The 12,995-nt window shown below is 48.9% G+C and overlaps 1 protein-coding gene across 1 annotated transcript in view; it reads left to right on the top strand.

Moving 5' to 3' along the window:
- LOC126309758 (acetylcholine receptor subunit alpha-like) overlaps positions 1 to 12,995 on the top strand; it is a gene marked incomplete at its 5' end in the record, with an annotated part of 254,597 nt that overhangs the window by 183,157 nt on the left and 58,445 nt on the right. Inside the window, one exon of the mRNA XM_049992103.1 lies at positions 2,925 to 3,034. Within this exon, the coding sequence (XP_049848060.1) occupies positions 2,925 to 3,034 (110 nt within the window). The remainder of the gene's footprint in view (positions 1 to 2,924; positions 3,035 to 12,995) is intronic.

The following is a 12,995-nucleotide window of genomic DNA, read 5'->3' as shown; positions in this document are numbered from 1 at the left end:
CCCGTCTCGTGGCGGAGCATCGCATAAAGAAAAAATGGTACGCTTCTCTCAGGGTAAGATCAGCTTGCAGAGAATGTGAATTACTATGTACTTGAGATATAACTTCATAATAACTTAAGCAATAGTCCTTTTGCAGTGTACAAGGCGGTTAAAAGTTAATATTGTGGATACAAACGGCTGTGACCTTCAATTGCATAGCGGTACAACGATGAATATCGCATAGAAAAAAATACTTGATCGCTGCGGCAGTGCAGCTAGTCGGAAGTACAAACATTGTACATTCGGTTTTTTCCTCGTTGAGCCAACTACTTCAAGGGATATGCTCGAGCAATGGCTGACGCCACCGCTGTGACACGCATTACGTCTCCCAACGAGAGGGAACCAAAATTCGTTGTGGGAACGTCCCCGGGGCTCTGGATGTCGGCGTCCCCGCAGTATCCTTTCTTCCAGGAGTGCTACAGGTTGCCCCGCGAGTTTCGTAGCAGAACTTGGGCGACGTTTGGGAGGCGGGAGACGAGGTACCGGATTCGTGTTCCACACCGCTGCTTCAACTCTTCGCCATCCCCGGCCGCGACGAACACAGATTCCTGACCCTGTGTGTGGGCGTTCTTGTCGAGATCGCATGTGTGGTATGAAATATGTTACCACTTACAGTGTTGCCCGTGTGATCGAGGAGACTCATACAGAAATACTATAAAAAATCGTTACAAGTATTTTGTGTTATTTTGCAATCACTGAATTGTTATCATAGTATTGTCACGCATTAAATAGTCGTAGCTAGGGTCTGGGAAAAAATAGTTTTATTTTATGGTCAAATTCGGAGCCAATTTCTTTATTATTTTTGAAAATTTCGGAGTCACATTTTTTTCCACTCTCGGTGTCACATTTTTCTGCCATTCTAGACATTACTTCTTCTTCGTATTCGGCGTTATTTCTTTTCCGTATTCGACGTTACTTCTTTTTCGTATTCGGCGTTACTATCAACCAGATTCAGTGTAAGTTTTTCCCTAATTTTGGTGTTTTTTGCCAATTTTTGTGGTTTTTCGCCGACTTTGGTTGTTTTTTCTAATTTTGGTGTATTTTTTAAATTTTTGTATTTTTTTTGTCAAATTCTGTTTTTTTTGCCAATTTCGGTGTTATTTTTGACGTTACATCATAGTCTATCGCTCAGAAAATGAACTTTGATTTTAAGATTACACACAAAACTCAGTATAGTGGAAAAAATGAGTCAAATGCAATTTCAGTATTGAATAACTATCGCTTATCAATACATATAAAATGCCGACTTAAGATTTATAACATTTTGATATGGGAAAAATAATAAATATGCCGATATTTCGTGATAGTATTTCGTAAAAATTCAAAAAAATTTGTTAACACAGAGTCTCGTTAGCAAGGAAACACAGTGTCTAAACGACCACTATTGTAAACGGACCACAGCGGTGTAGGGGCAGTCGCGCTGCGGCCTGCTGACCGCGGAACAGCCAGAAAAAGGCGCCCAATCTACCGCGAGACTTCTTGCAATGTCCTCTCATTCTGGCTTTGTCGGCTATTTCGTGAACATGGTTACTTGAAAGTTTCCCTCGCGGTTAACGAAAGACAAGAGAATTTCGCAAACGTTATGCAGAAAATAATTACGGTTACAATTAGACCTAAAATGTTTCAAATGGCTCCGAGAACTATGCGACTTAACATCTGTTGTCATCAGTCCCTTAGAACTTGGAACTACTTAAACCTAACTAACCTAAGGACATCACACACATCCATGCCCGAGGCAGGATTCGAACCTGCGACCGTAGCAGTCGCTCGGTTCCGTACTCAGCGCCTAGAACCGCTCGGGCACCGCGGCTGGGAATTCGACATAAACGTAACACTTATGAACTTAGTAGTTTCGTAGTAAGAAGGCCAGACAAATAAAAATATGTAATTGTTAATTATATTGTTACAGAGCATTAAGTGGGAAGGAGGGGGATGAGGAGGTAGGCGTAATAAACCACTGCGAAGCATCATTTTTCTGTAATGACCATCCAAAGTTTTAAAAAGAACACAAAATAATGGATTTGAAACAATATGTCAAAAAAAAAACTTTACAATGAAGCTTTAATGCCTAAGCTTGACCAAGAAAAACTTTACAACCTTCATCCTGTCAAAATTACTGCAGTTCCTCATTCGTCTGTCCTTGCTCAATGCAAACTGTTAAAACAGAAAACAAGTACCAGTATTTGTCTGTGGACGGGACTCGAAAATAACAGTCTAAACACAGTACATATGAATAGCATGACGAGTTTCCGGAAAGTCCAACTCCCGCAGGGTTCTCTGAGCCACACGAAAGAAGCACGGTATTCAGACCGCTGAGCGTCGAGCGTTCCCTTCACCACAGCTGAGTGTAACTCAGAAGGTTAACGCTGGCTACTATGCGAGCACGCGGCGTCGCAGCAGGTGGCGCAGTCTGGCGGCCGTCCTCACGGAGCGAGGGCGCGGGAAGGTTGCGAGCGGCTTTCGACGGCGTCGGACGCGTGGCGATGATGCCGTCGGCACAATATGCTGCTGAGATTCTCAATTTACTCAAACGTTACTTTCATATTTTCTAAGTGCAAGAACAGAGGGTTGTTCCAGGACCACTTGGCCAAAATCTTCCCCGGTGCACGTGGGCTGCAGCTGAGGTGCCTTTTTCGGGTCAGTTTGTAGCTGTACCCGGTTCGATGGACCGCAAGTGCCCTGTATCAATATGTTCATCTCGACTTGCCCCACACCACTGGGGTAATTACCGCTTACAGCACGCACGTCGTTACGTCAGTAGCTTTGTCGACACGGCTGGGTCCTCAGCACGCCTTTCGCCTCGCCTTGTGCCTTGCTCCCCTTGCCTCGCCTTGCCCTGCCTTGTTGCGAGGCGCCTCGCAGCTGACGCTCCGTTATGTTGGCAGTCCTGGTACGACTACAAGCTGCAGTGGGACCCACGCGAGTACGGCGGCGTCGAGATGCTGCACGTGCCTTCCGACCACATCTGGCGGCCCGACATCGTCCTCTACAACAAGTGAGTATACCACCTGTATACTGTGAGCCTTGGGATGGCAGAGCCAGGTGCAACTTAACTGTACGTTTGTTGGTACTATTGACAATTGCGCTTGCGTGCGTCACACTTCGAATATTAATACCGAAGCTCAGTGTTCAGTACAAATAAATAATCTAGGAGGTAACTGAACGTACAGCACAATAAATTTGTTCCTCATAAACAATGTCATGTAGTGAATGCGAATACATATTCGAACAAAAGCCACAAGATAATACTGTCTGGCTACAGGGGTCCAAATTTACTCCACGATCCGTATATTTGTGAACACATCAGAAGTACCAACTGAAATATAACTACATGATCACCTGTATGATATGAGTTGCCTGTAGAGCATAACCACATGCAATCTTCTGAGGTGACATGACAGCTGATGCAGTGAAGTTTTGCTCAGCAGTCACTAATGTTACTGCATGACAACTGAATGTGCTTTGATACTGCTTCACGTGACTGCAGACTGATAACGCTGCACGAACATGTGTGTCGAACAGTAATGCTGTTGTACGCTTCCGCACACGAGAGACACGGCAGTTGGCGTGAGACAAGGTGGCTGGCTACAGCTGGTTCAGCAGTTGCCCTTACCTGCATTCGGTCACCAGCAGTAAAAGGGTTAGCAAATGGAGCGTTCCTCTCTGTGTGATTACACTTAAGGCACTAGCATTTAACGCGCTTATTCTCTGCATATTATTACAAATGTGTCACCAATGAACTCAGATACCATAGCATCCCCTGTATGTGGCCACATTCTCGGAGGACTGTGACGGAATTCCGCGTTTGGAAGGATTGCTTGTAATGTTCACCGCATAAATAAAAAAGTTATTCGATAGAGGTTTCGAAGAGCATGCACGTGGTGAGAGCTTAGACACTGGAATATTGGCGAACTTTACCCTTAGCGAAAAGAAGGACTTTCAAAATTAGTACGGCCTGACACTTAATTGATAAGCTCTGTTTACGAAAGCTACCATTGCAAGCCGGGATGAACTCATCGCATGCAGTGCCGCACCCGCATAACCTACTTAAATGAAACCACAAATGGAACACAACAATCACATGCAAAATCTCAGTAAACACAGAACACGTACCTGACTCGAACGAGGAGAAATACACCTTTCTTCATGCTGAGGCATGGATGTACCTCGCCAGACTCTTCGAGCTGTCTCGCCACGACCTGGTCTGCTGACTGGCCGGCAGCGTTCCCTGTATGGCGGTGGACTGACCTCTGACCTCTGGTGACGTCACAGCCGGTACTGCGGCAACTATCCCTCCCCCCACGCTGTACCATCCGACGATAGACTGAGATGGCTAAAACTATTAACTGATCATTGCTGTGGATTCCAGGCTTCCACAATCCTCTACACCAGCGACTGCCAAACATTTTCTCAGCCGAAACAGTCTCAGAATGCTGGTAGTCTGATGGTTACGTCCATGATTTTGGAGGTTAATAAAATTTTAGAAGGTGAGAACAACTCAGTGATTACTTCAACTAATTACATAGAAATCGTAATACAATTTTAAAAAATAATTAGTATCGTCAAAATGTCGGAAAAACGCCGCGTTATCAACAGCTCATCGCACCTCACTTATTTATTCACTTGCTGTGCGACACCAGTGTCCCGCGGAACACAGCCTGGGAAACCCTGCTCCAGAGCTACTTTGCTCGGATGTGTGAAACCCTAGAACTCAACCATTCCTTACTCACTGCCACAACTATGTGCTTCTGCCTTCCCCTCAGTATCGCACCTGTCCCTCCTACGCATATCCTCTCAAATTTGAGAAAACTCCCCGCACTCCTTAAATTCCTCGAATGTCTTGACAAATCCTATACATCTACAGTAAATCTGGAGTGTCGTAAGAGTAATGTTTTAGCAGTGTTGGACTGCAACCACGCCTCCCTCCCTCCCTCCGCATCCCATCGCGAAGCAACTTGAGCAGGCTGGCGCCCTCTTCGTGACGTCAGCAGCGGCGCCTCTGCCAGCCTCACTGCTTCCGGTTCCCCTCCCCCCCCCCCCCCCCCGGACTCCCAGAAATAATGATCGGTTTATCTGTTTTTTTCCCTGATCCCCCCAGCCTTCTTCCCCTGCCACCAAAGTTCTGAGAGTGACTGGCAGGTTGTATCGTCGCCACGGCCACCAGCCATTATTGTAATGTTTTAGCTGCAAAAAAAACACAGTCTATATTCTAGTGCCAGCGGGCCGAAGACCGGCACCGAGGCTGCCGCCAGCCATTTTGGCCCGCGCAGCAAAGAAAAGGAAGCCGTGGCGAGTGCGACCGCCAGAAGGGGGCACGTGGATGAGGCGCAGAGCGCCGCCTGACCTGCTGTCACGTCGACTGCCGCGCCCTGGGCCTACGTCAGCCGTGTTTCATCTCTAATGTACGTAGTGGAGGCGCAGCGCCTGCTTCTTCCCGCGCCGTTTCGCCTCTGATCGCCCTGTTTGCTCCCGTCGCCTGGCCCGCGTGGCCACTGAGCAGCTCGCCACGTCGCGCCCTGGCAACCCCTCCTCCCGCAACGATACTCTTCGCTTTAACAGAGGCGCACACGGTGTAAATGTTGGCCGACGGCCACGTCGATATGCCTCGTTCCCAGCAGGTCCTTCCCTGACGTCCAGGAATACGGTATAAACTCTCCGTTGCCACCTACCTGACTCCCCAGTCTTTACGACGCGTTTCTGTCTTGTTTATTCCACATTTTCGTAGTTGCCTTGTCACCCCCCCCCCCCCCCCCATCTCGAACCAATCCGCTGTGGCCTGATACCTGACGGTAGAGTCCCACACGGCCAGTGCTGTTGCTTCAGACGTAGGCCTCCCAGGTCAGCAAAGCTACCCTCTGTAACCGCGAAGGGAGCCTTCAGATCTGGGAAGATGCGTGGCTGACAGTTAGGGCGAAGTGTGAGACAGCGAGACATCGACTGCACCGTGCTGGAGAACACAGACAGGGAATGCTGTTCGAGCAATGACCAAGTCTGAAAATCACTTAATGTAGGTCTAAGTAATCTACAGTGAATGAATGGGAAAGAAAATGGCAGAAATTAACGTGGGCTCCGAGAATTAATTTTTGTTTGCAGTTCATTTCACGACAGGTCTAAATTGGCAGCAAAAGAGATGAAAAACGGCTAAATAGTGTTTTACAAACAAAACTTCATTTGTGTTTTTAAAGGTAAGTTTGTTCAGTGTGTGTTGCCAGTTTTGACTTATAAAAGAGTAGCACAGACTTATTAATTGACCAAGTCGTCTACAAACAGAGGTCTGGCAATTTCTATGATACACAAACACAAAGAAACGGGCCAGGGAACAACCTGGCAAGGAAAGTTTAATTCCGGCAGTGGCACGAGATGGCGTCGAGGGTGTGCGAACCGTGGGCGCCCTGTGGGGCTGACGGGGAACCGACAGCAGCCAGGTGCATGAGAGAGAGGCAGTGACGATCGTTCTCATGAGGGTAAGGAGATGGTACTGACAATGAGAGTGTGTCCTGGTCCGCTGATTGACACTTCCTTTACTGACAGTGCTGTCCTACACTGCGTGGTCTTGTGAGGAGGACGGACGGGCAGTAAAGTGTGTGAGTCAGTGCCCTCAGGTACTGCCCAGTTGTAGCCGCGTCGACTTCTTGTACGTCCACGAGTTTTCAGCTGGGTGCTCCCCGACTATTCGTTTCTCTGTGTGCTTCCGATGTGGACTTGTAATCTGCAAACGTAGCCGAGCTCATCGAGAGCAGAACACCCAATGAAAGCCTGTACCGAGAGCGAGGGAGTCAAGGTACAGTCCTGGGTCGGAATAAGCAGAACAGGATTCTGAAAGCCTCAGAGGAAGAGGCGAAACTGACCCTAGCAGCAATACGGACGTTGACGATAAATTTCCTCACCGGATCAGCGAGTACACAAGCCGTGACAGGTTACTGTAGCTAGAGTCGGGTAAAACCTGGCAGACAGTGTAGAGACAACGAGAAACCCAAGTCGCAGCAGAGCTCAACCCCTTTTCGAGGTATCACTATGACCCTCCCCCGTTCGAACTTCGTGGTGGGAATATACAACGTATCTCCAGTCTTTCCTACCATCTTTCAACTTCCTTCAATTTCAAAAAAATGCTAACACTCTGATTTAATGTAACCCATTTTCGTTAATTTAATTTCCCTTTGTTACCCATTATTGTTACCTTGAATTTTGTGTGATTTACAACAGCATTTGCTTGGAGTAAGCTACCGCACCGAACGGCGTCATACGGTACAGGAAGACACGGCAATCGGCCGATACCTCTCGATCCGCTGGACCCCTGATGACGGAGTCAGGCTTTTATTCCTAAGGCCTCTCGTGACGTTACCCCGACTCTGCTTTCACCGTCCGGTTAAGCAGAATCGACGTGTGCCTCCACAGCCACTCAGCTTCCGTCCACCCGACACAGATTCGGGAGTGCTCTGCAGACTTTGATCCTCGCAGTAGCAGAGTTTTCTCTCTGGCTGCTCTTAGCCGGAACGAAAGGGGGACGCGGGACAAACAGCAGTTGACGCGGCAGTGAGCCGAGCAGGAAAACTGGTGAGTCCAGCGTGCAGTCGCTAGGGGTGGAGGGTGGCTGTGGGGCTGGGGGTGGCTGCCGTCGCGGAACTTACGAGGCGGCTGCTGTCGCTGTCTCAGTTCATCCTCTCCCCACTTTTCTTCTTAGCGCAGTGGCGTAAACAGAGCTGCGTCACAGCCACGAGAAGCAGTGACACGAACGTTTGGGTGGAATCGATTTCCCGCGGCGCGTACGATACGAACAGTGGGCGCCTTTTTAACAAAATATTACCTTTGTTTGTGCTGCAGGTGCTCTTCTTCGCCGTCGTATGAAGCCGAGAAGAAACGACGAGGCGCTGCGGACGTGAGTGTACGCAGTGGCGGCCAAACGTCAGGCGCTCGCTTACCTACGAGCACAACCAGCGAAACGACTACAGTTCTGTTTACAAAGCACACGTCTATCCGACAACGCACACGTATTCAGCTCGGAGAGAGCACTGCACAGTATCCCCAGCGTGTGGCGGTGCCTCAGGCGCCTTAGGGCGGGAGTTAGTGGGCGGCACGGCCACTGCCTGGGAGCAGCCCGTTCTCTTCAGACGTGTTCCAACGCAATCTGCATGTAATGGACTGCTCCAAAAACTGTAGTAATTGTTGCATTATCATCATTTCAATAGACTTAATGAGGCTATGGTTCCAGTTGTCTAACCACAACTTTATTGCTAAATAACCACTCGTGGATTCTCATAACATATTCTCCAAAGATTAAGCAGAATTCATAATCATTTAATGTGAGAGATTTATTCACTTCAATCATTTTACGAACACATTCATTACTCTGTTTCCATAACAATACTTCCACACCTTGTAAGACCCTCTCTGTAACGACAGACACTCTTGAGGAACTTACCGACAATGCAGGTTAAGAAAATTGGCTATCGGATACTGTGGGAAACAAACCTAAATCGTAAACACGTCGTGTTTCACACGTAAGCATCCACAAGTTGACAGTACTGTGGTGAAATAAAAAACCAATAAATATGTTAGTTAATCTGAGTGTGTGCAGGTTGTAGGAGCAGTGGGGCAACACAGAAGCCGGTCCAGCGGCGGTCTGCAGGACGGAAGGTCCGGTCAGCGCCGGCCCTCTGCCGTCGCTCTCGCTGACGTCTGCTCGCTGGAGGAGGCGACCGGAGAGACAAATCGCTGGCCTCAGCTCACCCAGAAGAGGGGGGGGGGGGGGTGACTGACTATATCGTCGTGCCAAACATCGTGGTCTGACGTGTATAATTATGATACGAGGGATCAAGTGTCAACTAATTCCAGTAAAACACGATGAGACGTCCCCTACGGACGTGTCTCGAGACGAACTGTGGCGACAGCAGCTGCAGCCACTACTGGAACTGGTGCTGGAACTGTCGCAGCCAGTAAAGCCACAGAGTGCTGTTTATATCCTGCTGCACAGCGGTACTAACGTCCGCGGCGTTTGTCGCACGTGTTCCGCGACCTTTGCAGCGGGCCGCTGGAATCTGCAGGCGCGGTCGCCCGTTCTCCGTTGCTGCAGGGATGCCTAAGCGCCGGGAGTCGCGACTGAGGGTGATGAGTCTGCATTTCGTACATCCACATAGAGCCGATCAGAGGCCGCGACTAACAAGCAGTGGGGCTTCCCCAGCTTCGTCCAGTACGGCGTTAGGCGCAAGCGACCAGCGTCAACCCGGCCGCAGCTGGAGGATTGCTGGGGAATGGAGCGCTCAGCTGTCAGCGAAATCGCTCCGGTCAGCAGTGGCTCGGACTCCAGTAGCCGGGCAGCAGGCTCGCACGGGGCAGACCGCTGTGGAAGCCGCACTGAACCTGCTGGGGACCGCGGCAACGTCTACACCACCACTATCTGGACACGTTTTAGGGGATACTAATGTGGGCTGTGTGTGTGGTCAGCCTTAGGCTTCGTGACACCTCGAACTATGTTGGCAACAACTGCAATGACCTGTACGAACGTCTTTAAAGGAGTCGCAGTGCATTCCTCCTCGTGAACTGAAACCAAAGTATATAGTGATGTTGGGCTCCAGGACATGGAACAAAATCGACGTTCTGATGCGTTCCATTGGGTTGAGGTTGCGACTCAGGGCGTGCCAGACCATTTTGTCGACCGACTATTCCGTCACAGATGTTGCCTTACCGTCACATCGACACAAATGACCACTCTGTCGAAGCTGTCGCTGTACTGCACGTGGTACACAATGCCGCACAAAGTCCTTCTGCATTTAGCGTTTTCCTAAGCACAATAAGGTGATCACACCCTAAACACGAAAGACGCCTGCGTACTGCAGTACCAGCCTCTCTGCACGTCAATGGTGGCACTACAGGTGATGGCAGGCAGCGTTCTTCAGCCGTTCGCTGGACCCAAACTCTTTAATCAGATTGCCATGGGGTTCGGAGTGATATCACTTGGAATCACTGGCTTCGAGTCATGCACTGTCGTGTAGCATCGTACAGCACTCCCTACAGAAATGTGTGGCTGCTCGTCTGTTGCACCCCACTGTTTAGCACAGTCACTGTGTTAGCTGGGCTGCTGCTAGCACCTTGGAACTCACAAGTGATTCCTTCTAGCGATTTCTTCCGATTTTTTTCGTAGCCACCTTTCACAATGCTCGACGGTCCCTGTCAGTCGTTGCATGGGGTTTGCCTGGTCTCGATTTAGTCGGTTTTGTTCTTAGCATTTTCAGTTTCCAGTCGTGACTGCGATAGTCGAATCGGGCAAATGAACAAGTGTTTTAATGACCCTTTTGGATCTGCTACTCGAGTGACATCCAGCGACGAATCCGCGTTGGAAGCGACTGAGCTCTCCCGACGGACGCGTTCTGGTGTTATAAATTGCTTCTCTGCTCACATCGCGACACTCCGCACCTCCCCTGGTGCGCCTCTCGCAACTCCTGCCGCTCAGTACCGAATTACACAGGAGTGTCCACAACTTCCGATCGTACAATGTATGAAGCTACCGCAAAACACTTACTTCTCGAGTGGAAGTGACCAAATGTTGACGCCTGCTTGCGGAAAAAATTCTCATACTGGAAGGAGAACGAAGCTGTGGAAGACAGTGACGAAAAGTTGTCTCCTGATCAAAGCGCAGCGCGGCCGCCAGTGACGTGGAATGATCTCCACTTGGCGCGACCAGCACTAAGCGCTGCCTGGGACTGCTCGGCAGCTCGCTAAACACTTGCCAGTACTGATGCACTCTGTGTACTTTCACAGTCGTGCTTCCGGAGACAGAATTCGCTGTGTTTTCGTAAAATACTGGCGCATTCGCCACCGAAGTACAGAAGAGGATAGTCAGTGATACAACAGAATGGTACAGCTTGTGGCACAAGTCCGGTCGAAGTAATCGCCTATATGGCCGCTCCAGCGCGTACGAAGAGGAAGCAGTGGGGAATGTCGCCTCACGGCGCTCGGCACACATGTCTGAACAGTGTTGCCCTCAGCTGGGCCTCAGTAACTGTATTCACACTTCACATTTCACTTCTGTGGCGGGTGGGGGAGGAATGTACAACTTTGTGCAAATGCTACATGCACCAACGTTAAAAGTTTAAAGCAGATCTCCATCGCAACGTCCGCCGCTCATCCCGGTGCGCTGTTACGTCGCTCGCTCAGCTGCTGTTGTCCCGAGCGTCTGTCCGCAGCGGTGTGTCGGGCAGCACCAGTGGCGGCGTGCGGAGCGCGAGGCCGACAAAGTGCAGATTCAGTCCGAGGCTTTCATTGGCCAACCCAGATTAATTCGTCGGAATAACACCAGCACGCAATATGTCTGAATAAGTAATGGTCGCCACTCTCGCTTTGACCCAAGAGACGGGATTAAAACTCTCACAACTCCAAAAGCAATAACAAAAAGCCAATAAAAAGCCCTTTAGTTCTCTATCTACCATCGGGAACATTCCGAGATCCTCTGGCCCGTACCAACTTCTGCCTCAAATCTGTCTAAATGGCAGCAAAAGAAAAGAAGATACACGGAAAAAGTAAGTAGACTTTATTGTTTCAAAGTAGTTGGCTCAGTTACTGATGCGTAGGTGGTCAGTGCTTTCGTGTGGCTGCGATTGTTCTCAGGCTTGTACCTCTCCGTCCGAACCAAATGGACGGCCGAAAAGATCTTTCTTTGGGGGCTCCAAAAATATGGCAGATATCGAGGCTTTACAGAGGATGTGTGAGCGGGCCGACATGTTGCAGCGGTTGTTTGGAAAACGCTACAGAACGTTCGCTGGAAAGCTCTCACACATTTTGTACGTAGTTCTGTTCTATCCCCACGCGATTTCCATAATTTTGGAGTCCCAAGGTAAGAAATTCGTAGCCGTCGATGTGCGTCGGACGAAGACGAGCGAGTGTAGGTAAAGTCGTGGCTTCGTAGGCAGCCGCAGTCACTTTCCCGTGGAGACCCTGACTGTCTTGCCCCACAGTGGGACAAATGTGATTACTTTCCAAATAACAGTCTATTTACTTTTTAAGGTTCCGTGCCTCAGTCTGTAAAAACATGAATCTTGTAGAATCAGTTTACTGTCCACCTGTCCGTCTGTCTGCCTCTCTCTGTCTGTGGAACGGTTTGGGGTATCAGATTCAGATTCATGTCGCGTACTTAAGTCTATCGTCCCTTGGTGGTGTAAAACATTTCAGCTTCTAAGTCTATGCGGTACAAAAGATCTGGTCGTTTGTGTTACTTATTTTGATACTGGCAGACTCATTCGTCAACATAGAGAGTACTCCCCCTATCCTCGATTGACGAAATTGCTCAAGGAGCGAGGCCTGACAGTATAAGTAAAGCAAAAAATGTGATACGTGTTAAATTATATCAGACAATATCTTTTCCCATCTGACCTTACGTTGAATTCGTGAGCCGTCAGATGCAAGACAGACGAACATTAGTACACGCAGACTTAAAATGTAAGTTGTAGTCATGTTTTATTAACTAAATATATTTTTTTTAAATCGTCTCTCTCTACATGCTTCAACTAAAGTCCCCTGCTCGCTTGTTTTCCTATGTCCGCGCTAGTCCGAGGAACTGCTGTGGAGATTTTAATATGGTGCTAGAATTATCCGGACCTATATTTTGCCAGTATAGATATCGATAACAGGTAAAAATGGTCCAGAATCTCGAGTCCTAGCACGGACGAACTATATATTCATACATAATCCAGTTTGTACGGAATGCTGAGTGCGTGACTCAAACTCGCACTTGGGCAACTTTTCACCACGTGTCTCCTTTTATTTGACACGCTTCTTGTACCGACCAAGCACGCGCTCTCTAATCCGCAATCCTCACCTAGGAAAGCAGCGGAATGTCTACAGAAAGTTCCAGGCACACACGAATGCACTGAACAATGCTTCGAACGATTTGTACTGGAAAAGTCAGGTCGTTGATTGCGCGGCGTCAGCAATTCTAGACTTCCAATCCGATGACCATTTTGAAA

Source organism: Schistocerca gregaria, unplaced genomic scaffold, assembly GCF_023897955.1.
Source record: "Schistocerca gregaria isolate iqSchGreg1 unplaced genomic scaffold, iqSchGreg1.2 ptg000391l, whole genome shotgun sequence".
Classification (NCBI taxonomy): Eukaryota; Metazoa; Arthropoda; class Insecta; order Orthoptera; family Acrididae; genus Schistocerca; species Schistocerca gregaria.
This window is presented reverse-complemented; position numbering and strand designations above follow the sequence as displayed.